Raw genomic sequence first — 24,827 nt, 5'->3', positions numbered from 1 at the left:
AATCACTTTGTCGGCCAGTGTCTGCAGCATGCAGCTATATTACTTTAAATCCCGCAACACAGCCTCAATTTTTCTGATATGTTCTATTTGATACAAGATAATGAGGTTTAGGGAAGGTTTGTGGTTCTCATCTTTTGAAACCACTACTTCAAGTTTGAAGGACACCCTGGAAAAAGGAAAAGATTTAAGAACTACTGAACTAGTATTCAAAAAGCTAGTTAAATTTCAGGATAATGACAAGAACTGGCAATTTATACCACAAAGAAGTGATAAAATTCCTCAGAAGAGTCACCGTATTATTATGATGGGAAAACAAAGCAATGGGGGTATAAAAGTTGTTTGCATTAAACAAATCACAGAGCCACTAGTGATTGGGAAGAGCCCCTGAAAGGTGGGTCAAACTAATCCTGAGGAGAAGAGGCACTCGGAAGAGGAGAAAAGTGTGTGTAAGGAAAGCTGCATGGCCTTCCCCCAATATAAAGGTGTTCCAGGTAAAGCTGAAGAGGGCTCCTTGAAAGCTGGCTGTGTTCCTACCTACTCATGCAGCAGTCCCTACTATAACTAGCAATGGGAGGGACTCCTATATACAGGCATGGAAGCCTAGGGCTTTGGGAGTCAATGAAAATTCCACATCTAGAGGATGTGCAGGACCTCTCCTCTGCTCCGGTTAGCCATGATAGCACATGTGCAATTGCCTCGGGGAGCAGACAGAAGGTAGCACCATACCCTAGCCCAGGCCACATACCAGATATATCCCACTGGAAACAAAACAGGTGAACAAGAAAAAGTTAAATGATTAAAAATAAAAATCAAGGAAACCCCAAAACTTCTACAGGCAAGTAAAAGAGGATGGAGAGAGAATAGGACAGGTTAGGAGAAGACAGAAGCAGTAAATGCGCTGGGGCATGGCATGTAGGGAGAAAGGTTTGTGTATAAGGGATCCTGTGAGAGGGGCTCTAACAAGCTGCACTAGTACATCAGCATTTTTCATGACAAATTTCTCCACTCAAGTATATCTACTCTAAAAGGAGGAGATAAAGGTCTCTCTCCTCCCCGCCCCCAAAAGGAGGAGGAGACGTACAATGGTGTCATTAAAAAAATCAGTTACTATGCTTTGACTTAAAATCAGAGATAACTCTGGTGCTTGATTTGCCACTGTATAGAAAGGTTGGCAAATTCTAACTTTTTAATGGGATCCCCTGCGTTTGAAGTAGGCTGCCCACTCCAATGAAGATGATTTGAAATTTCCACGAACAGCCTTATGGAAGGATAGCAATGTATTTGCTATGCTCTGACAGAGTGTAGAGATAGGGAACGGAAGAACTTGGTAATGAACCAAGAGCTCTGCAAATTACAGCAGCCTCTGCAAAGAGACATTACTACATTTTTTTTATCCCGGCGGTACCTCTGGAACAAGTTAAAGGCATAGTCTATATGTGTGCAGTATAGAATAGTGCCATGGAAGCAAATGTTTTCTAGCCATCTGAATTCTGAGGACCATATATCATATTGCTCTTTTTGCTCAGAAGGAATCTTTTTCCCGTATGCAAAAATATCTCAATTAAATGTCCATGAACAACACATACTGTTTGATACATGCACATAAGCACACTACAATGTACACTCAGTTTGGAGGGTCTCCAACACAGTTACTTTAAATAGTAGTCATGAAGCTGGACCATTATCACAAGAAACGTAATCTAAGATATACATAATTACATCCAGAGAATCTTCAAAGATTATTCTAGCCAACGGGTGCACAGTACCATTTACCTTGGTTTTGGATAGAATGGGGGCTCCACGATCAAGCAGCATTTTCACAACCTGTTCATGCCCACTTCTTGCTCCACAGTGGAGCGGTGTCAGCCCATCCTATTGAACACAAGAATCATAAACCATTCATTGCAGATATTGTTCATATTTTAAGTATGCATTATTGCATTGAGTTTGAGTGTTGTTAACAATATGAGAGTAATGCATAATTAATACAACAGATCAAATAACATTCCTTGAATAATTTAGTTCACAAATGACATGATATTTTCAAACAGAAAATTCTTTATGTTTTCATTACGTATCCAGCTCCTGCATGTATACATCTAGGATGACAGCAGAACTGTATGGTCAATTTGTAATTCAGACCCCAGCTATACTACATAAATCTGTCTTCACTAAACTTATTTTTAAAAATAGGCTCAGCACATGATGGGTTTAAACTAAAGACCCTTTGAGTGTGATTTTCTAAAACTGCATATACAATTTCACACCTAATTTGAGCACGCATTTACCATGACGGCATACACAAACAGCCTTCAACTTCCTAAGACGTGTGTCCAAAAGTGGTAGTTTCATGTACAAATTAGGCATTCCATGCACATGGATTTTTGACATGCACACAGTTTAGAAAATCAGGTCCAGTGTGGACCAGGCAAATGTGTGTGATTCCCATTTTGAAAAACACATTATTTAGACTTGAAAATGGTATTATAGAATGGGATCAATTTGCTTTTGACTGGTCCACACTCACTGAGCAAAATATCTTAAACCCATGTTGTAAAATTGGGTTTAAACTATCATCTATCTTTTATAGCGTAGATAGGAGCCTTGAGGTTATATGACTGGTTGAGCAAGTCAGTCTAAACTTGTTCCCTTTTTTGGGACAGTTTTTTTAATTCTATCACACACTCATTTGCCCAGCGCTAGTTGTTTTCATTTAAAAATACCTTCCTTAAATAAGATGATGACATCTTCTGAGATTTACAGGGTTTTTACAAATTGATTTGATTATTCCTTGACCTGTACCCTGCTTACAATGTTTAAATAATCTGTCTTGTGCACTGAATACTAGGAAGGAACATACTGTATTTGCCTTAAGCAATTCAGAATAGAGTCATCATTGACTTTTTCAGTGCCACATGACATTATGCCTGTTACAAATAATAATGTCATGGCTTCCAGGAAAATAGAAAAGCAAAATAAAGCATTTTCAGTCATATCAAACCTTCTTATTTGATATAACCAAAACAAATCAACAGGAGATGGAGCAGCATAGCATATATACTGTATATGCACTAAATACTTCAATGGAGCTTTTCCCATAACAAAATAATAAAAAAGTAAGAAAATAAGTATTATCATTTTATATACAATAAATGAAGGAAGGAGTCTTTTTTCATCGACTAATAAATACCATCCCAAAATGCATATAGATTGTATTGACTAAAAATATGTTACAACAGTTTTATAAAACCGATTATTACCTCAAAGAATTTAACACACGAATGTAAAGGTGCTGTGCTATACACACTGTAATAAACATCTTAGAACCATTAAGATAAGTAGTTATTGCTTGAAACTTTTTCTCACATGTAATCATTTAATTTCTTCCTGGACATTTCTTAATTTATTTCTCTAAGCTAAATCATCAATTTATGATCTGCTCAGAGTAAGTGGCAGCCCAGGAGTTAGCTGTAATTCAGAGAGCCTTACAATCCCTAACTGTCTTGGCCCTTCGTATTTGGTGACAAATTTGAATACTTTAATTTTTCCACAATCCTACTCCAACCTCTGCTTGCCTTATTTGTGCAAGTGCTTCCATTTAAGTTGATGGATAGAGCTAATTTTGTTCCTGATGAAGTCAATGAGAATTTGTCACTGACAGCCTGGAGGAGGATCCAAAGGACTATTTGCATGTACAAAGGCAACAGAATTTGGCCCAAGATATCCTTAGCTTACCATGATTTCTGTAATTTATACCATACGCTATCTGCCTTCTTGTGTTATTTAATTCTCTAAAGCAGTTGGGGACACAGTTTGTATGGAAGATGCTATACAAAATAAAGTTGTATTACACTGTAATGTATGCCCATGGCTATAGGAAAGAGATATTAAATAGCCATAAACTGTAACTTTATCATCTGCTAGCAAATGTTTATAATGTAGCTTTACCAAAATGTTGTTCACAATTATCACACCCCTACCATACCAGCAGTTTCACTGGGATAGAACATCATGTATAAAGTAATCAGGCAAGTAACCAAAGGTACAAAAGGAGCATCCACCCTAAAACATACAGCGAAAGGGAAATGAAATTCACCAACACCAGCTAGCTAAATAGCTGTAAACAAGAACCAAGGAATATGGAATTTAGTTGTCACTTTATCTAGCTGTCTTAGGTATGTATATAGTGCCAATCACCATATTCTCTAGGCATTTCAAGCCAGGCTATTTAAAAGGACACTGAAGCAATTTAAGCACAAAATGTACCAATGAGATATTTTTTATTTCATGGGGTTGGGAAGATCTTCCAGATCCTTACTCCACTAGAGCACTGTTGCATTCTAGGACACATCACCAACCAGAAAACACATTCAAATACAACCACAATGGTATAAGGGAGGGGATCCGGGGTATGTGCGGTATACATAGTCAATCAGGCAGAAATATGGAAGGGAAATGGAAGCCGAGTAGCAATGGTGTTGATATTTTAAGGAAGTTAAGTTGCTGTAAGTTAGTTCCTATTTTGGAAATATGTACATTGCATACATTTATTCCTGGAGCCAAGACCTGATTCCCCCTTACACACTAACTTTACTACATGATAATGATCATCCCTAAAAGATAGAAATACACTGTCCAGTGAGTTTTAGAGAATTCTATCATTTTAAAAAAGTATATGAAATACATTTTATTGATAATAAGGAGTTCTCTACTGTATGTGAATATATACTCACAATGGGAAAACACATCTGAAGGGCTAATATTAACAAAACCTATGCACGATTACTTTGCAATTCTGGAAAGTAAATGGCAGAGAACAAAGGCACTGCCTCACAATATGAAATGTAGAAAGTGCATTTAACAACAGTCACACATTGTTCAATGGTCTCTACAGCAATGACAGAATTGCAGCATTTGAGAAATACTTTCAAGTAGTAAACAGTAGCTGTCCTATCAGTCTCAATTTTCATAACTACTGGATTTCCCTGTCACCTCTAAATTGTGGTGTACCAGAAAGGGCTAACATTCCATATGATGAGGAGGCCAGCAGTTAAGAGTATAGAGAGCTTTTCCTCCCTCCGAAGGATGAGGCCAGGTAGGATCCATCTACAGGACACAGCGCGCACTAGGAGGCCCACCTGATAATGCATTATGTCTCCATAAGAACAAGTTCTGAGAACTAGAGACATGTCAAGACCCCAGGCTGGTTCAGCAGAAAATACTGGCCACAGATAACAGGGTGCATACAATATTCATTCCACTGATTTTAATGAAAATTGAATTTGGCCCCAGAAAAGCAGCCAAGTAAGCTGTGGAATCCTGTCCCTTGCCAACAGGATTCCTGTGGAAGAGAAGGCAGCAGGCCGCCTGGCTGAATCAGCCAGGGCTTGATTTGGTCCATATTGCATGCATTAGCACAAAATTATAATAGTATGGAATTTAGGTACATGTTTGAGGCAGTGGATCTATAACACTGCTTGCTGCAGTAATGCAAATATTGTGAAGAGTTTGTCAGAATTCCCAGTGCACACTGAAACTCCATTTGTCAGAGAGGGAATTTGGCTACAAAAATGTTTTGCACTGAAAAGGCATCAAGGACTGGGAGTGAAAGTCTTTTTTTAAGTGCTACGTTATAGAATAAGTGAATAAAACCACAAAATGTGCAGGCTGTTGCTTCTAATATGTATGGAGCTTAGATTAAGGGTTTATGATAAAGTGAGGTAAAAAGTGGCTGTTGTACACTCAGCAAGGCTGTATTGCATATGTCACAAGGATTCTAGTTTTCTTATTTATTGTGCATGCTCAATATCATATGTGAAGCATAAATATATCACATGTATTAGGATGCAAACTCCCATTGATATGATAGTCTGCAATGGCTCAGAAAAAAACATTACAAATGATAATGACAATAATCTGCAGATTAAGGACTCTCTAAGTATGCACTGACATGATAAATCATATCATCTGTATTATCTACCCCTCTAGAGAACCTGGAGAGGAACTCCTACAATGCCAGTAGGAGAGCAGGAAGAATTGCACTGTGATACAGGATTTCAACAACAGGAGCACACACCATCTCAGTGGCTGCTTCTCTTTCTTTAGCCTCTTAAAATTATTTTTATCTATCTATCTATCTATAATAAAAAATAAACTGTCTGCAGAAAATAAACATTAAGTAGGATTTATAACCACAGCACTGGAGCTTCACAGGTCATTTTTCACCTCTATCACTGGCTCAGACTCTGATCTCAATTACACTACTGTTAATCCCACTCCCCTCCAGTCTCCCCCAGACATGCTTCCAGCATCCAGTCTGACCTCCACAGCACCCACTCAATGATCTGATTCCCCTTTTCACAGGCCAGTAAGACCCACCCAAGTGTGGGTACACCTCCTAAGGGTCTTACTTTCTCCTCCTCCATCATCTCCTCCTGGCTAATGTGGGTGTGGGATCACTAGGTGTCGCAGGAGAAGACAGGGCCTGGGGGATCAGCCAGCTCTTCCTCTTCCCTGCTGGGTGATATATACAGAGTAGGGAGTGGGAAAGGAGGGCTAGGGATTTGGGTGCCCCCTGTTGCTGTTGCATGGAATAACTAGCCTTCAGCTAATAATAACAACTGCTCAGACAACTCAATAGTAGTCCCCCTTACCCACCCCGAGGACAGAAACAGCCTTTCTGCTTGTCCTCCTCAGACTATGAGGCATTTAGGGGTGTTTGACTCTCATCTAATATGGAGGAAGACTGAAGAACAGAGCTAGCGTGGCCAGAACTCTCTCTGCTTCCCTGGTGCCTCTCTCCCCATGCCAAACTGGCCTGCCCCTGCAACGGCAGGTTCTCCAGTATCTAACAACAACATAAAGCAGACTTAGCTAGCCTAACTGACCAGCTGAGGAGCCCCCTTGCATAGCAGAATCTTCTGGTGGCACAGAGCTGCTTATTCCAATTCCCCTTGACATAGCCAGAACCCTCCTGTACTCCAACACTCCTTGGCTACAAAACCAACGTTGGGGGCTGCAGCTGGGTATATCTTAGAGCAGACCGGAAAGCTGCACTGGGGACCAGCCCCAGCCTCCGATTAACCTCATGAGCAGGGGCATCATGGCGTCTTACAGACACTTTTGCCCCCTACTCGGGTCCTACACCAAACACAGCGTGACACAGCGTGACCAGATGCAAGGACTGGACCTACTTGTTTGTTTTTCGAATCCAGCCATCAGTTAGTACTCAGCGTTATACAGCTGAAACTTGTACAATTATTCTGAGCATGTTTCAAACACTGAGACAAATCTTAGGGAAATTCCACTGGAATTGGGGTAGAAGGAATCCTCCCCACAAAGGCTCGGCTATGTGGTAACCACTGCAGCCTCAGGGCCGTATTAACCCTCTTGGCTACCTAACTGCCCTCTAAGTATGTGGATTCCTGTAGCGGTGTATTCACTGCCCCCTAGGCCCGTTCCAACCCTCCTGTATTCTTTATCCCATTGCAAACATCTGTGCTCTACTGCAAACCACACCTTCAGTGCTGCAAAGGAAGGGAGGGTGATAAGATTTGCTCCTCTCATATATTCAAATACATATGGTATAACAAACATGTTATTTGTGTTGTTACTGCACACTCTATGTTATTTCTTATGCAGGTTCTATGCAGCAGCTTACATATCATCAGACAGATCTTAAAATGGCATGTACAGTATGTTTTCATGTAGATATGAGTGCTGGCCTTTGATTTAACTGCTAATCAGTTGAATAAAGATTACAAGTACTTATTTGCTAATCCAGGGTAAAATGTGCTTGCTGTGTGCTACATACACAAATTCAGTTTGACATACGCAGTATCAGACAGCCAAAGTAAGTCAAGCTAATTTAATCAACCTCACTAAGTATGCTTTATTTGTTAACATCTATTCTGGAAGACAGATGGGAGAAAAATCATTAGGGCAATGTTCAATAAATGAGTTACATGAGGTATTCACTAATCTTCATTCAGAATGTTATTTACAAACTACGTTGTAAAAGTTGCCCTTGATAGGCATTCGCATAGCAGTGCCTAGGTAGGGCTTAGCATGACAATCATTCTTATTTACTGACAAAGATGCTTGAGAATTCAGCACAGAAATCAGAAACCTGCTGCTGCATGTTACGCAAAAGAGGTGTGGGGAGTAAGAGCAACCATTTAACACAAACAAAAGGATTATAACAGGAGCAACCAAATTAGGGAAATAGGAAAATTATGGTAATGACGAGAAAACCTCAAAACATTTTGGATAATGACCCAAAAGTCGGCATGCTTAAATATTATGTGACCCTCTTGAGTTTTCAATAGTGGAGCAGCTTTTATGGAGTTCCATTAATTCCTACTTCTGATCAGGATGACCAAATCCTGGTTCCACTGAAGTCAATTAAAATTACTTCAGTGGGATCTGGATTTAGCCCTTTCTTACAGTATTTTAGCACAGCGGCTTCTAGTACCATATAACAGCAGCAAATAAAAGACTTATGGAAGTGAATAATGAATGGACAATGTTATCTGAACTTATTCAAACCTCAAGAAAGATTCAGTTCAAATTCTTCTTACATTGTGGCTGAAGATTCTTATTTTATCTAAACCTGTTCACACATCTCTAGAAAACAAGTGTGTTTTGTGAAACACGAAAGCAGATACTATGGAATATACACTTTCTGGGCCATATGCAGTGGATTATATGCACAGCTCCCAAAATGGCATCCAAATTGCTAAATCTGACCGACATAACACTAAGGAGCAAAGCCTGGTCCCACTGATGTCAGTGGGACCAGGATATGGCCAATAATATACACTGTAACTTCTGCTGCATACAAAGCTGACTTACAAAACTGTTGAAGGGGAAACAAGGACCTGGAATTTGTGCCCGATTTCCAAATATTTATGTATATGTTTAACAAACAAAAACCTTGTTATTTGCCTTTTAAATGGTATTTTGTAGAAACGCTTCTTAAGAAATACAATAAGATGCAGTGGCTACTACGGCAAAGGCCAGATTTAACTGAGTCAGAGTAAATAAGTGCACTGAATTCTGCTCATCTATCAGTGTTCCTGGAGAACTGTAACTTGTGTTTATGAAATTTCTGGTATTTTTCTTTGTAGGGTTTCTAATGGTCTGATACTCTCTCTAGTAGCCTCACTCCTCTTCAGCCACAAACCTCCTCAATTACTTAAACATTTCTGCCAGAGAGAAGGGAATTTATATTTTTTTAAATGAATAATATGCAATTGTGACTGTATTCTACATTCTCTCTCCTTCACGAAATATTTGCATAAATGGGTCATGCCAGGAATTCAACTAATATATTAAACTATAGATCACCTGATACAGTCTTGATCATCCTTTTCCATTCAAACACACAACCTCCAATATTGGGCATATTGTTATACAAAAGAAGACGACGACTGAAGTCTTTGTTGCCCAACATACTTATATGGCTGTACTGAATATAGGACATTACCAAAGGGTAGCTCCTGGGAAAAAGTAAAGTGACTGTAAAGAGGACAGAGATACATTGAGTTGCAATGTAGTAGGAGGTAGTAGGGAAAGCATTATATCCATAAAATTAGATGTTATTCAGCCTGGGAACTAGGCAGGCATGTTGCTTCTGAACTGGTATTTCCTTCCACCCACTATATATTCCTCTTATCGCCTCTTCTCTTTTTATATTTTCCCAATCTACCTCTATTCTGTGCCTCTCTTATCTCTTCCATTTTTGTCAAATATTTAAATATTATTTTCATAAACAAATTATTTAATATATTATCTTCAGTCTACTGCTCCCCTCTGCAGAGCCATGCTAGTTCTTGTCTAGATGAGTCAGCATTTCCAGATGCAAAACGCTCACTCAATTACTAACTGCCAGAAATTGGGCCACCGGTGAAATGAGGAGTGTTTCAAGCAGCCTGGCATGATCAGGAGAAGCTAAGCAAATACTGCTAATTCCTTTCTTTTTAAAAGTATCGAGGGTGTACTGGGAACAGGCAAATTGCACTGGTTAAGCCAACAGTGAAAAATGGCCCCAAACTTCACCCAATTTGGTAGCTCTTTGAAGGTGTGTCTTTACTGCACAGTTAAGCTGGTGACTGGCACCTGGGTAAGCCTAGCCTGGGTGTGACTGTTCCCACAGCAAAGCCTTACCTACGTTACTATGTCCTCACTGTTTCTGTATTGCTGTGCATCTGGGGCATATCCCATAGTTCTTTGTGCTGGGGTGTTTTTGGATTCTTTCCCCAGTAACTGGGTCCTTTGGAAAGACACTGGAGGACTATAAGCACTCAAATAATTTTTGCCTGCATCCTCGCTGCAAAGTAGGTGGGCTCCAGCATCAACTATACCCGTCCCATAATCTCAGCTGGATAATGTAGCCCAACCCCTGCTTCTAAACCCAACTCAGAGGTTTTTCTGTGTCATAATACAGGGGCTAGGGCCAAAACCCAGGTAAGAGCCCAGGTTAGCTGTGCAGTGTGGACATACTCTGAGACTCAGGAGTGGTTAGGAACAGGAAAAAGGAAAGGGGCAGAGGAAGTTACTATCACACCCCCTGGTTGTTAGTTAACTAAATAAATGACCCTAAAAATCTGTCAGTTATTGCTGAAATACAACATGGTACTAGAAGAGAAAGGCATGGAGCACAGGCAAATCCAGGAAAACCACCACCAGGTTTCAGGTGTTTTATGAAAATGATGCTAGTTACAACAAAGAAGGGTCAGATTAAAGTGGCTGCTGACTAGCCTGTGTGACCTCAAAGTATTAATCTCTCACCATCTTAAAAGTTATGGGGATAGCTGATGAACCCTGGAAAAGGTTTAAACAGCTATTTGAACTGTACGTGAAAGTTAAAGAGGCTATTAAAATAGAAGACAAACAGACACAAAAAAGCACCGTTTTTGACACCGACTGGTATAGATGCACTGGATATATATACAATGCATTTCATTCTAAGAATCAGGAGGAGAGTGGGGAAGAATGCTCTAATGAAGGGATGAAAAAGTTGGAGAATCACTGTATTCCTAGAAAAAAATGTTACTTATGAAAGTTATATTTTCCAGAGTAGATGAAACAGGAGAGACTGCCACCAAATTAAAATTAAAAACCCAGTCTTGTGACTATGGAATATTAAAAGATGCTCTCATTCAAGCCCAACTCGTTTGAGGGTTCAACAATAAAAATATATGAGAAAAGCTACTCAGAGGCATGGATCTCAGAGGCAAGAGTCATATGTCAAGGAGTGGAATAAAGAGAAATGTAAATAAAAGCCATGGACAGAGGCACAGAACTAATGACTGTAAGTAATCATTTGTTAAGTAAAAATAGATATACAGAAAAGATATGTCCAGTATTTGGGCAAATGTGGAAACTAACAAGTCCAATCGCTTTGCAAAAATGTGCAGGCAAAACAGGAAAATGTCTGGGGTAAGGCTGGAATGTGCAGCTTCCTCAACAGAAGGGGAAAAATTGTTCATAAGCACAGTAAAGAAAGACATTACAAACGCAAAGGAATGGCTAATAAAAGTAATCAGATGGAGATTGGTTCATAGGAAAGGGGTATCCCTTGGTACACGATACAGTTACCAGACTATGAAGAAAAGATTGTTGTACTTGCCATCCAAAGAGAGACCAGAGGAAGAGCTGCCAAACATGACAGTAGATGGCATTATTCACAGAACAGGGGACTGGACAAGCTCAGTTCACTCCTCAGTAATTATACAATAAAAAGGAAATGCACTCAAATTTTGGGAATGACTCTGAAGCTGAAAACTAGCGTTAACAGAAAACATTTCTACTTGCTCACAAGGAATGAAATATTTGCTGAGATTTCAGGAGCCAATTTCTTCAGCATATTAGATGCATTTTGGACACAGAAAGCTCCAAGACTTTCACTCACAATCAATGTATCATTTGGCACCTTTCTTGCAATTGCCTTTCATAGTATGTTCAGCACTGGAAATATTTCACTGCATGCAGGAAGGTGTTGGAGGAGAGAAAATCTACACTGATTGCATAACAGTCTGGGGCAGCATCACTTATGAGTGTCAGTGATGATTATAGTGACTACTGGAAACTTCAAGAAGTAACCTTAAATTAAAGAAGGCCAAGTGTCAATTTCAAATAAACCAGTACTTAGGGAAAGAAATTGACCATAAAAGGTATTCCCATGGCTGATGATTCTAAGGAATCTACAGAGACCTGAAGATACAAAACGGAATTCAGAGACCGCAAGCTATGCTGACCCGTTAGTAAATTCGTATTCATCTATGTATTCATCTCTTACATGAGAAAATACTTTCATAAAGACACAGAATGGTCTGGATGGCAGAGCATGGAAGAGAATCTGAGGATACGTAGTGACTTCAAAACCAGTTCTGCAATTTTTGACCCACTGAAAGAGATCAACTTCTCACAAATACTTCAGAAGCAGGGCCGGGAGCTACACTGCTACAGCACTAAGGGAATGAGTACCTGCTTGCAGTAGAAGCTGCTAAAACTATGGCAGAGAAAATAAAAGTGATAAAAAAATATATACATGTGGCTATGCAAAAATTAATGATTTTCTCAATGGTCATAGCTTCAGAGAAAAAAAAAGCATTAACTACTGGCTGCAACGCACAAGAAAATATCTCCAAGTGATTATTTTTTAGTACAAAAGTATATGACATGACTCTGGAATTCCAGCAAGGAGGTTACCTCATAATTGTTGATATACTGTCAAGAGCATATGTTCCACTTGTTGACACACAACCAGAAAGTATGGAACAAGCAGTAACAGTACATGTGAACATGATAAAATCATCCTGTGCCTTATTGCCCGGGAGCTGGAAAGATAGACTGCTAAGGATAAAACGCTGCAAACCATAGCACAAACTATAGGTAATTGATGAAGAAATCACACTTCCCACCTGCATTTTCCTAAGAACTCATAGAAGTTTCAAAAAAAATTATTTCCACAGTGACAAGAAGAAATATTGGAAAGAATACATGATGGGCACTTTGCTGTGATGAAGCAAAAAGGAAGTGCTGGAGAAGTAGTATTTTGGCCATAGTTGAACAGTGAGTAACTGTAGATACTGAGGTACTGAGATGCACAATGAAAAGAACTTCCAATACCAAATGAACAATCTGCAGTTCTATGGGATAAAGTCCGAAGGAATTTGTTTGCCCTGGGAAAACGTGACCATCTGATCATACAGGGGTGACCTTTGAGGACATCACACTTCCAATTATGACCAGATATAGTAAATCTATGTTTGCATGTCATGAATCCAAGGACTGTGACAATGGACTACAGCTCAAGAAAAGGGAATTGTAGGACATTGGTAAAACATGAATTTCAACATATGACATGTGACTCATGTCACAAAAAGCTAACAAATAAACAGAATGTGGAGACTGTATAAAGAATAACTTGCTCAAAACAGTAATCATTGCAAGTAAAAATCCATATTTAGTACCCCACACCTAAAGAGCTGCCATGTGAGAAATTGCCAGCAAAACTTCTATATAACGGATGTACACACATATTCAACTACCAGGCATGAGATATAACCAAAGGATGATAAATAATTCCTGTGATCTGGGCGAAGAGATTAGATAAAACAGATACACAATTATAACAGAGGCACATAACATTTACCACAGTTCCAAAAAAAAACCAAACCCAACAACTAAGACTCTGGTAGAATATGATGAGATGGACATGAACCAGAACAAGCTATACTGATTAAAGAAATATCACTTCATTCATATGCACTGATCAGAGAAAGTGGAAACATTTTACAAAGAAATAACAAACATATGCTAACAGTAACTGAGAATGCAGCTGAGAAAGAAAATAAACATATAGAAAAGAATACTGAAGTGAGAGCAAATATTCAAGAAGAACAAAAACGTAATGAATTGATCCTGTTTCTCAATATGTGACAGAATGAACAGTCAGATAAAGACATGAATGTGCCTAAACACACTTTGCAGTAGATCTGGAAGACTGTTAAAACATACAAAAACTAACTGAAAGCTGTTGATACTGTAATAACTATATAAAAGTTGTTCTTAAGTTAAATCACTGTACTGGTTTGAATTTTTTCAGTGAGGAATCAGAGGAATGGTGGACAAGGAAGAGTAAAGTTTTTGAACATCTTGCAGGTCACACTGTTGCCACACTTCCTGTTCACTCTCAGAGATCCTCTCTCATACACACAAACAAGCAACTGCAGAGAGTGAGGCAGAGAATACAGCCAGGCAAGATTGCAGCAGCATCAGTTCCAAGTTTACTCTGTACATTACTTCTTGCTAGTTGAATAAATAAATTACCCAAGCACCTGCCTCAATCAGTTTTTAAATACAATGATTATCATCTGATCGCTGTTCAGTGCTATATACCTAAATGCTCTGATGTCCTAGATCAGTCTATATCCTTGGTGGACAGGTGTCTACCTCGCAAAAACTACTGCCACATCTGGCACCCTTGCTGGCAATTTCAGCAAAGCAGCTAAACACTGAATGGGACATGAAGACAAACTACCCTCTCTATGAGGTAGCCCCTCCAGGGCAGAGGTGAGACAAATGGACAATACTGTGTCTGAACTTTACATGTTCAATAGATAAAAGAAAAATTCCATGCTTCAGGGATGTTAATCTAGCACATTTCATCCATGGGGGTGAGGGGAGATTTCTATGTAAAGTGTGGGGAGAAGACTTCTATAACCCCCAACAGAGATTTTTGCAGGCAACAAGAGAGACCTGACAAGTCTCCCTCAAGAGTTCTGAGAGCACACGGAGAAGCTATGCCGTTGCAGTTATGGGGAGTGGGAAAGTTACAGGAGATGGGGTTCCTCCACCACTCAAATTCTGGGGTGCATCTATAAACTGAATAGAACACGACACTTTCAGGGTTCACTCATTGGTAGGTGTAATTATTCATGCCTCCAAATGATCCACCTAGAAGTAGCCTTCATGGGATACCAGAGATAAGACAGGCATTGCTTTGCCTGCATGGAAATTAGCTCTGAGCTTTAACGTAACAAGATGTTCAGAATATTATTTGAATGAGAGGTAAAACACAAGTGCCCACTTGCAATGATTGTATAAAAACTAAAGATAATTCTGTACTCTCACCAAAGTTTGCCAAGTAAGTGAATGTTTTCGTTTGTTTACAAACATACATGCCAAAAGGATAAACCTGTAAATAATACCATCCAGATCATTCACATTTAATCTTACCCTTGTTTTGGCATCGATTTTAGCTCCTCGATCAAGTAAGAGTTTGACCATATTAGCATTTCCTCTCTTCGATGCAACATGTAATGGAGTGATATCATTCTGTAGGAGATAAAGCATATAAAGTAAACTTTCAGATGATTCTCCTTTATTACCTCAGCATTGCAATTCATTCATAGAATGAACTAAGATTACTTTACAACCACCGCTGAGACTAATACAGCTTTGTTTCCCTAGGAGGTTAGAAGACTAGAAAGACTATGTATTCATCTACACAGGTGAACCACTATACTAAAGACCCATACTCCACAATACTTTTTCTGAGCTTCACTTGGCAAAGAAATGATCATAAGACAAAACAGATTCCTAGCAATCTGCCCTATTTCAAAAGCAACAATGTGCTCATAAACATTCATTACTGAGCATTACCTGTAAATTCTACAGACATCTAGGGTTCGACAAGGTACAACCCCATAGCAGTCACCTCTAACCAACCTGCTCTGGTAAATACTGTGATAGTTACACTTCACGTCAGACTGTAAAGTAAATATTTGTATGCATTTTAATTTTTGTTCCTGAATCATGTTTAGCAGCACAATGGTATGCCACTTTGCTACGCATTGAGGACAATTATATAACACATTCACAGACGCTTCTAAACTACATGCAGCTCAGATGTTTCTTTGTGCTTTGGTGAGTTCTCTATATCATGGTCTATGAAGTCCACATAGTGTGTATATTCAATCAGTTATAGGGCTATGATTTTGTCATGGAAACTGTTAACAAATTTCATGGCAGAGGTGCGAGGAAAAATGATGTCAGGGAAAGGGAGATAGCAGGGGTTTGACAGGAGGTGGGGGTGGGTAGGAGTCAGACAGCAAGCCTGCCCCACACTCAACCTGCAGCAGCAGCTCCACCTCACAGCTCCCTGCTCCAGGCCCATGTAGTCAGAGTGCCAATCACATTGGGGCATCTCCCTCTCTCCATAGACAGAGACTGGGTCAGGTCACAACACCTGGAGTAGGGACCTGAGCCCAGACCCCCTACGGGGTCATGGACTTTATTTAAGCTCCCAATTACTGTGAACACTGATCTCTGTGCCACAATCATAGCCTTAATCATATACAGTCAAGTGAATATAAAGAGATTTAAACTGAAAATGTAGCCTCAATGCTAAGATGAATATAATTTTAAAGAATATGATCATCTCTGTTCTGGGGATAACAACAACAGCTGGCTGTATAAAACCAACTTCCTGATGACTGAGCAAGAACAGTTAAGTTGTACTGAGAGCATCTGTCCTATGGCTTTATGCACCAGAGATGCACTCAGTGCATTGAATAGCTACAGTATGGTAGATTTGCACAACCCAGCCAATAGACTGCTCAGTATGTGTTTTCTCAAAATAGCAGGTGAGTGGAATGACTAGAACTCCGGCACAAAAACCAATATTTACAGAATGTGACAAGCTAACTTGTACTTGATTAATATGTTGAGCTCCTACATCAGCATGCTATGCCTTTGACTTACATAATGCCTCACTGTTAACCTATACCTTGGCTATTTTGTACCAGAACGATCACATTAACATTATCACACAGCTCTATTACATTGCTGTACAGTATTATAGATCATTAGAGCATCAAGTCAATTAACCTGCCAGGGCAGAATACAGCTCCCAAGATAAGGATGTCTCAGATGTTAAATCAATAGTACACTTTGCCTTAGCCTGAAGGCCTAAAAGTAAGCATATATAGTACAATACCCAGGAAATCAATATCTATATTTAAATCAGCTAATTATTATAAGATGCACCCAAACTCAAAATAATTATTCTGTTATTTATTGGTGATATATAGTGCCATAGACGTACATGGTGCTTTATAAAACAGACAAAGAGTCTCTGTCTCAGTAAGTTTAGAATATAAGAGCCTGAGTCTGCAAACACTTAGTACTGGGACTAATCCTTATTGCTGGGCATAGTCTCATTGGGCTGAGTCCTCAGATGTGCTGGGACAGTGCTTGGAGTCCATGAAATGGAGAAGGCAAAGGTATGCTTCCTGTCCAGCCCCCCAGTCCTGGTTCAGCCACTGTAACTTAGAGCAGCCTCAAGACATTTCTAAATTGCACCAGGTTTTTAACAACCCTCCGAGGCCACTATGCCAGCAGGGATCACTGGAGTGCAGCATGCTCTGACATACTTCATCCAGCCCCCAGCATGCCCTCTATTTCAGCCAAGAATTTCCCCATGCTGAGGGAATCCTTAACTGCCCATTTAGGACAGTATTAAGTCTCCTTTGTGGTGCTGGATCAATCCAAAGGGGAATTAGTGGGGTTAAGAATCTAATCCATTGGCTTCCATGGTACCATACCTGGTAGTAAGTGCTATGTTTGGTACTGTTGGAAGATTGGGCTCAGCATTAAGATGAGATCACCCCAAGAAGAATCTGGGGGAAGGGGTGGGAGGGAAGAGTGAAGACTTAGATGATATAACTGTGTGGTCACTTGTGAAGCTAATGCATGCAGCTCAGGGTTACATTTTAAAATAATTAATTCCATTTATTTTGGAGCTGGGCATTGAAGTCAGTGGATATAATAATGGGTGAATACATCACAGTAGCCAACCACTGGAGGGAACTGTTAGCCTTCAGGGGGGAAAGCTGCCTGGCAGAGAGGACAGAGGAAAGGAAAGTGTAGGAATCATTAAGATATTTTTCCTCCTTCCCCCCTCTTCCCAAGAGGAAAGATATCAGTGAGGCCAGAGGGACATAAAAAAGAGACCTCCATCTTCCTGTTAAAACTAGCACTTGAGTCTATCAGACTGAACAGAAAACATCCTTCACCTGTCCAGTGAAAGTATAATCCAGATAATGTGAGGCAATATAAAACCTTTCCCACCTGCTGTGATGAGCGTACTGCCAGGTCAAAAGAAGGAATCTCAATACCCTCCACCCAGTCCAAGTGCTGTTAGGACAAAACAATTGACTATACTCATAACATGATTGAGCTGGAAGAGAAAACACCTTCTTTATGTATATGTGAAGAAATCGGGAGGGTATATAAAAAGGCAGGAAAAAAATAGAATTAAGGGTATGTAAAAGCAGCAAAGAGTCCTGTGGCACCTTATAGACTAAGGGACGTAATGGAGCATGAGCTTTCGTGGGTGCACCCACGAAAGCTCATGCTCCCATTACGTCTGTTAGTCTATAAGGTGCCACAGGACTCTTTGCTGCTTTTACAGATCCAGACTAACACGGCTACCCCTCTGATACTTGACAAAATTAAGGGTATGAATTTCATTTACCGCAAAGCCACTTTACACCATTCTGGGCAATGGCCTGTAGGTGAGTGTAAATGTAACATGCCCAATTTAAGGCCTGATATAGTGCCAGAATAGTGAAAAACATACTTAGAGCCTGATTCTCAGATACACTACAAGAGAGTCTGGGGGACCTGTGAAAACAAAGGTAAAACAATAAATATACAATCTTTTCTCTTTATGGTAAATTATAACTATATTACCTGACAGAGAAGAAAATACTGCATTTATTTCTGATTCTGTTATCAATAAACTCATAGCAGAGCCCTTTGTATTAACAAAATTATCATGATTAAAAAATAAAAGATATTTTTTATAAACTACAAAGTCACATTGAGTCCAATCTTGCACCATCTTTGCCAAACTCCTATTAACTCAAATAGCGCAGGATCAGGTCTAAAATGCATATATGAGAGCTGTGACATAACACAGGTTACTTTCACTATTTATGCATATGTTCCATTTGTTTGCAATAATAGAAAAAGACCATGCTATTGGTCAAAATGCATCTAGGTCAAATGCCTCAAATTCCTGACCAACAGCACAGTAGATTTTAAAAAGATGATGTTGCACATCTGCACTCAAGATAGTGAGGTGAGCAAAACCTAAGGAAACTAAGTGGTCTAGTGAAACACACTAGCTTGTGAATGATCTAAGTTCAGTTCCTCTTTCATGGGCTGGTTCAACTGCAGAAGCAACATGTGCACATCCCCTTTGAGAGTCATTCTCTAGTGACCTATTCAGCCAATTCATAAACTAGATTAATGAATGCAGACTAGGGAGCTATATTTAGCTATCTTTAGCTAGAAGGCAGGTGTAGAGGATATGATGGGAGGTAAGTTAAAAAAAGGAGATGGACGAAGAGTCAGTGATTTCACCTGGGGAAAAATTTAAAGCAGCTATATAATCTTTCCATTCAGAAATTAAAAGTGCCATTCTGCTATCTGAATTGTTTATTTGTGAGGGAGTAGGTGGATTCCAGGCTCTGCTATCTGTCAGTAGCCTTAGTCCTGATTCCTGAATAGTTTACGATAATGTGTTATTTAAATACAGTCTATTTCAAGAACAATTTAGGACCTGACCCAATGCTCACTGAAGTCAATGGAATGTCTCCAACTGACTTCAGCTAAGGACTGGGCCAGCAGTGAATAAATCCTGCCCTGCTGCGTCATACTAGTGGCCTCTTCTCCCATCAATAAAAATACATTCATGGCAGTTATGAACATGAATTGATGAGAGAATAAAGCTCAAGCAACATTTTCAGTTATGGTTTCTAGTGACAATACATAATGAGGCAAGTGAAACCTGAGTTGTTTGTACTTGATACGCGAATCTGGTGATAAAAATAAAGCCTCATAACATGTGCAGCTTTGGTGTAGTTATTAATGCTAAAACTCCGGTATCAGCAAACAGTACAGACACCAAACGAAAGGTTTTGAATTCCTTAGTCAACTCACATCAGCTGCTATCTTACCAGTGTATTTTTAGTTGTTTGATCTTCTATAACTTTCTCTCTTTGTTTTTCAGATAGAATAGTAAATCAGGGAACTATTGAAGACATTTGCTTCAGTACAAAATCTAAAACTCCTTTTAAAATGTTCTAAAATAGTGCAGCTCTGCTCTAAAGTGCCTACTGCAGGGTGCCTTGCACCTTTCTCTGAAGCAAGTATTGTCAGAGGTAGGATACTGCGATTATATGAATGACAGGTCTGATTCATTATGGCAATTCCTAGTTCTCAGTGTGACACCATGTCTTATAAGAATATTTTACAGGATGTGACACACATATCACAATCACAAAACCAGATCACAATAAACTAAACAGCTATAAAAGCATATAACATATACATGCCCCTTCTTATTTCTCTTAACAGCCTTTCCTTTGGTGACTTCATTAGCTTACGACTTGAAGTACTTTCTATAGGCATGCAGTTAGTCACTGTTCTATAACTTGAAGTATGAGATATTACATCCTTATGATTCTTCTTCTATTTAAACCAATTGTGGATTCCCATTTATACCCCTTACAATTATCCCTTGTTTGTTTCAGACTGCAAGCCTTTTGGGGATGGGGCCGTACTTTTTTTTGTATTTGCACAACACATAGCATATTGTGGGTGATACCAGTAATAGGCTCATAGAAACATAGGGCTGGAAGGGACCTCAATAGGTCATCTAGTTCAGCCCCTTGCACTGAGGCAGGACCAAGTCAATCTAGACCCACCCATGACAAGTGTTTGATCGACATATTCGTAAAAATTTCCAATGATGGGGATTCCACAACCTACCTTGGTAACCTATTCCACTGCTTAATTATCCTTATAGTTACAAAGTTTTTTCCTAATATCTAACCTAAATCATCCTTGCAACAGATTAAGTAAATTACTTCTTGTCCTTTGGACATGGAGAGCAATTGATCACCATCCTCTTTATAACAGCTCTTAATATATTTTAAAATTGTTATCAGGTTCCCCCTCAATCTTCTTTTCCAAAGACTAAATATGCCCATTTTTATAAAAAAATATAAAAGATAAAAATATAATACTTCAGTAATATATTGTCGCTGTGAGTTCCAAAGGTTGTTCATGCACTGTGTGGAAGAGAATTTCCCACAATCACCTTTAAATGCACCACTTTTTAATTGCATTTGGTGCTCCCACACTTTTGTATGTTCAGAAGAGGGGACTAAGATCACCCAGCTGCCCCTCTATATATTATTCAGCTGGGTATCCAGAATTTTGAATTATAGGCATTTATATATAAAATAGCCTAAACATTTAAGTATTCTGTGCCCATCAACTATCTGAATATAAATCCCAAAATTGTTAGCAGAAATGTTCCTGTTTGAAAGGAGATCAGGCCCCTGTTGACACATTCCATCATTCTTTACAGTTCAAGCCAGAAGTCTAAGGTTACCCTTTATTGTTTCAAATGAGTAACACAAATGACTAAGTCAGTCAGCAAATGAGGAGCCAATTTAAAAATACCAGAAAGCAAATTTAGTTAGTTTTATTTCAATATATTTCAAAAACAAAATATTCCTTCTGGTTTCTGGTATCGTTTGCATCCTGTAAAATCCCCTAACCAGCCCGTCCAAACAGAACCCATGGCTTTGAGAATATATGGAGAAATGGATGCTGCTAGGAGGAGAGGTAAATATTTACATGTCTTCTTTCTATCACACCAAAGATTTATATGTAGCTTTCTAACAAGAAGCAGATTGCTACAATGCTGGTGGGCTAGATTGTTTCAAACACAGACCTGTGTAGGGGACAGTGTGGAGCTGCCCTGCCCCAGCAGGATCACAAGGATTGAGAGTGATTGTGCTGAGGCTCAATCTCTCCTGGGGCTGCTTGGTGAATGTGGGCTCTGCACTATCCATTTGGATGGCACAGATTGCTCTCTCTGGCATGCTTGCCATGGTCTATGGGCTTGTGTTCGAGGGGCAGGGACATGGCTTCATGTCCTCTTTGCCCCCTTCAGGGTGATTTGCTCCCCAGAGTAAGGACTGAGCAGCCCCTCCTCACAGAAACTACTGTTGTAATCAGTTCTTGTGCTTCCCCTTCTCCCACACTCTCATGCAAGAGTTGATCGCAGTCTGGCCATATACGGTCAATTTACATGGTATCAATCAGTTTATAAAATGATTTTGTTTGACTGGCTGGTTCCAAACACTTAAACAGTAATTTCTGCCCAAAGTATATATGTGAAGGGAGTATAAAGCCTCTTCAACCAGATCACTGCCTCATCACCACAATGTATGTACTTCAAAAACAAGATTTTACAAACTAGTGTTAGGTCAGCTTTGTGGCCCCCAATGGAGTTTTTAAATGGCCTGTAACAAATACCTCCACCTCTGTGGTTTTAATTTTTTTTAGGGCTGTCAATTAATCACAGTTAACTCAAAGATCAAAACAATGTAAAACCTTATACCCTACAAGTCCAATCAGTCCTACTTCTTGTTCAACCAATCACTAAGAGAAACAAGTTTGTTTACATTTAAGGGAGATAATGTTGCTCACTTCTTATTTACAATGTCACATTAAAGTGAGAACAGGCATTTGCATGGCACTTTTTGTAGATGGCATTGCAAGGTATTTACAGATATGCTAAATTTACATACGTCTCTTCAGGCTTTGGCCACCATTCCAGAAGACATGCTTCCATGTTGATGCCGCTCGTTAAAAAAAAAATGTATTAATTAAATTTGTGACTGAACTTCTTGACTGATCTCCTTGGGAGAGAATTGTATGTCTCTTGCTCTGTATTTTACCCATATATTTCATATTACAGCAGTCTCCAATGATGACCCAGCACATGTTATTCATTTTAAGAACACTTTCACTGCAGATTTGAAAAAATGCATAGAAAGTACCAATGTGAGATTTCTAAAGATAGCTACAGCACTCGACCCAAGGTTTAAGAATCTGAAGTGCCTTTCAAAATCTGAGAGGGACGAGGTGTGGAACATGCTTTCAGAAGTCTTAAAAGAGCAACATTTTTAAGTGCAGAAACTACAGAACCCAAACCACCAAAAAAGAAAATAAGTCGTCTGCTGGTGGCATCTGACTCAGATGATGAAAATGCACATACGTCGGTCTGCTCTGCTATGGATCATTATCTAGCAAAACCTGTCATCAGCATGGACGCAATGTCCTCTGGAATGGTGGTCGAAGCATGAAGGAATGTACGTAATTCTACATTTGTAAGTTCAACTTTCATGAAAGAGATTGCACTACAGTACTGGTACTAGGTGAACTGAAAAATACTATCTCTTTTGTTTTTTACAGTGCAATATTTGTAGTAAAAATAAATATAAAGTGAGTACTGTACACTTTGTATTCTGTGTTGTAACTGAAAAAAAAGTTACTCACCTTTTTTAACTGCTGTTCTTCGAGATGTGTTGCTCATATCCATTCCAATTAGGTGTGCGCACGCCATTGGAAAGTTCTTTCCCTAGCAGCATCAGTTGGGTCGGCTATGGAGCTCCCTGGAATGGCGCCTCCATGGCACTCAATATATGACCCTACTGAGCCAGCGTGCCCTCAATTCCTTTTTGCCAGCTACTCTGACAGAGGGGAATGGGGGCAGGTTTGGAATGGATATGAGCAACACATCTTGAAGAACAACAGTTACAAAAGGTGAGTACCGGTAACTGTTTTTTCTTCTTCAAGTGATTGCTCATATCGATTCCAATTAGGTTACTCCCAAGACTTACCTAGGCAGTGGGGTCGAAGTTAAGCAGTGCTGATTGTAGCCCCACTCTACCAAAAGCCACGTCGTCCCTGGCATGCAGGGCGATGCCATAATGTGAGGTGAAGGTATGCACCAAGGACCAAATCACCAGCCTGCAGATTTCTTGGATCAGCACCTGGGCCAGGGACTCTGACAATGAGGCCTGGGCCCTAGTGGAGCGTGGGGTAAGAACTGGAGTCGGCATCCCGGCCAGCTCATAGCAAGTGCGGATGCAGGACTTGATCCAGGAGGATATTCTTTGACAGGAGACCGGGAGGCCTTTCATCCGGTCCGCCACTGTGACCAATAGCTGAGTTGATTTCCTGAATGGCTTAGTGTGCTTAATGTAAAAATCTAGGGCTCTGCAGACATCGAGGGAATGCAGCCGCTGCTCTCAGGGACCAGCATGAGTTTTTGGGAAAAAGACAGGCAGGAAAATGTCCTGGGAGGTGTGAAAGCTCGACACCACCTTGGGGAGGAAGACCGGGTGCAGTCTGAGTTGCACATTATCCCTGTGGAAGACTGTGTAAGGTGGTTCCAAGGTGAGGGCCTTCAGCTCAGAAACACATCTTGCGGACGTAATAGCAACCAGGAAAGCCATCTTCCAGGAGAGATACAGGAGGAAGCACGTGGCCAGCAGCTCAAACGGGGGCCCCATGAGCCTCGAAAGGACCAGGTTAAGAACCCATGCAGGGATAGGCTGAGGGATCTGAGGGTATAGATGGTCCAAGCCTTTGAGAAAGCGACCAACCATAGGGTTGGCGAAGACAGAGCAGCCAGACACGCCTGGATGGAAGGCCGAGATGGCAGCAAGGTGAACCCTTAAGGAGGACGCCACCAGGCCTTGCTGTTTCAGGTGCAGGAGGTACTCAAAAATGAGGGGTACCGGCGCCTGGACAGGGGGTGTGCAGTGCTGGTCACACCAACACAAAAATATTTTCCACTTCGCCAGATATGTGGCTTTAGTAGAGGGCTTCCTGCTGCCCAGTAGGACCTGTCTTACTTGGTCCAATCACAGAAGCCCGTGTGG

At 40.1% G+C, this 24,827-nt stretch overlaps 1 protein-coding gene across 1 annotated transcript in view; it reads right to left on the bottom strand.

Moving 5' to 3' along the window:
* Positions 1 to 24,827, bottom strand: part of ANK3 (ankyrin 3) — a 554,530-nt gene that overhangs the window by 154,047 nt on the left and 375,656 nt on the right. The window contains exons 9-10 of the mRNA XM_039480795.1: positions 15,247 to 15,345; positions 1,774 to 1,872 (exon numbers count right to left, since the gene is read on the bottom strand). Of these exons, the coding sequence (XP_039336729.1) occupies positions 1,774 to 1,872; positions 15,247 to 15,345 (198 nt within the window). The remainder of the gene's footprint in view (positions 1 to 1,773; positions 1,873 to 15,246; positions 15,346 to 24,827) is intronic.

Source organism: Mauremys reevesii, linkage group 7 (genome assembly GCF_016161935.1).
Source record: "Mauremys reevesii isolate NIE-2019 linkage group 7, ASM1616193v1, whole genome shotgun sequence".
Lineage (NCBI taxonomy): Eukaryota > Metazoa > Chordata > Testudines > Geoemydidae > Mauremys > Mauremys reevesii.
The sequence above is the reverse complement of the archived record's forward strand: the minus strand, read 5'-3'. Positions and strand labels throughout refer to the sequence as shown.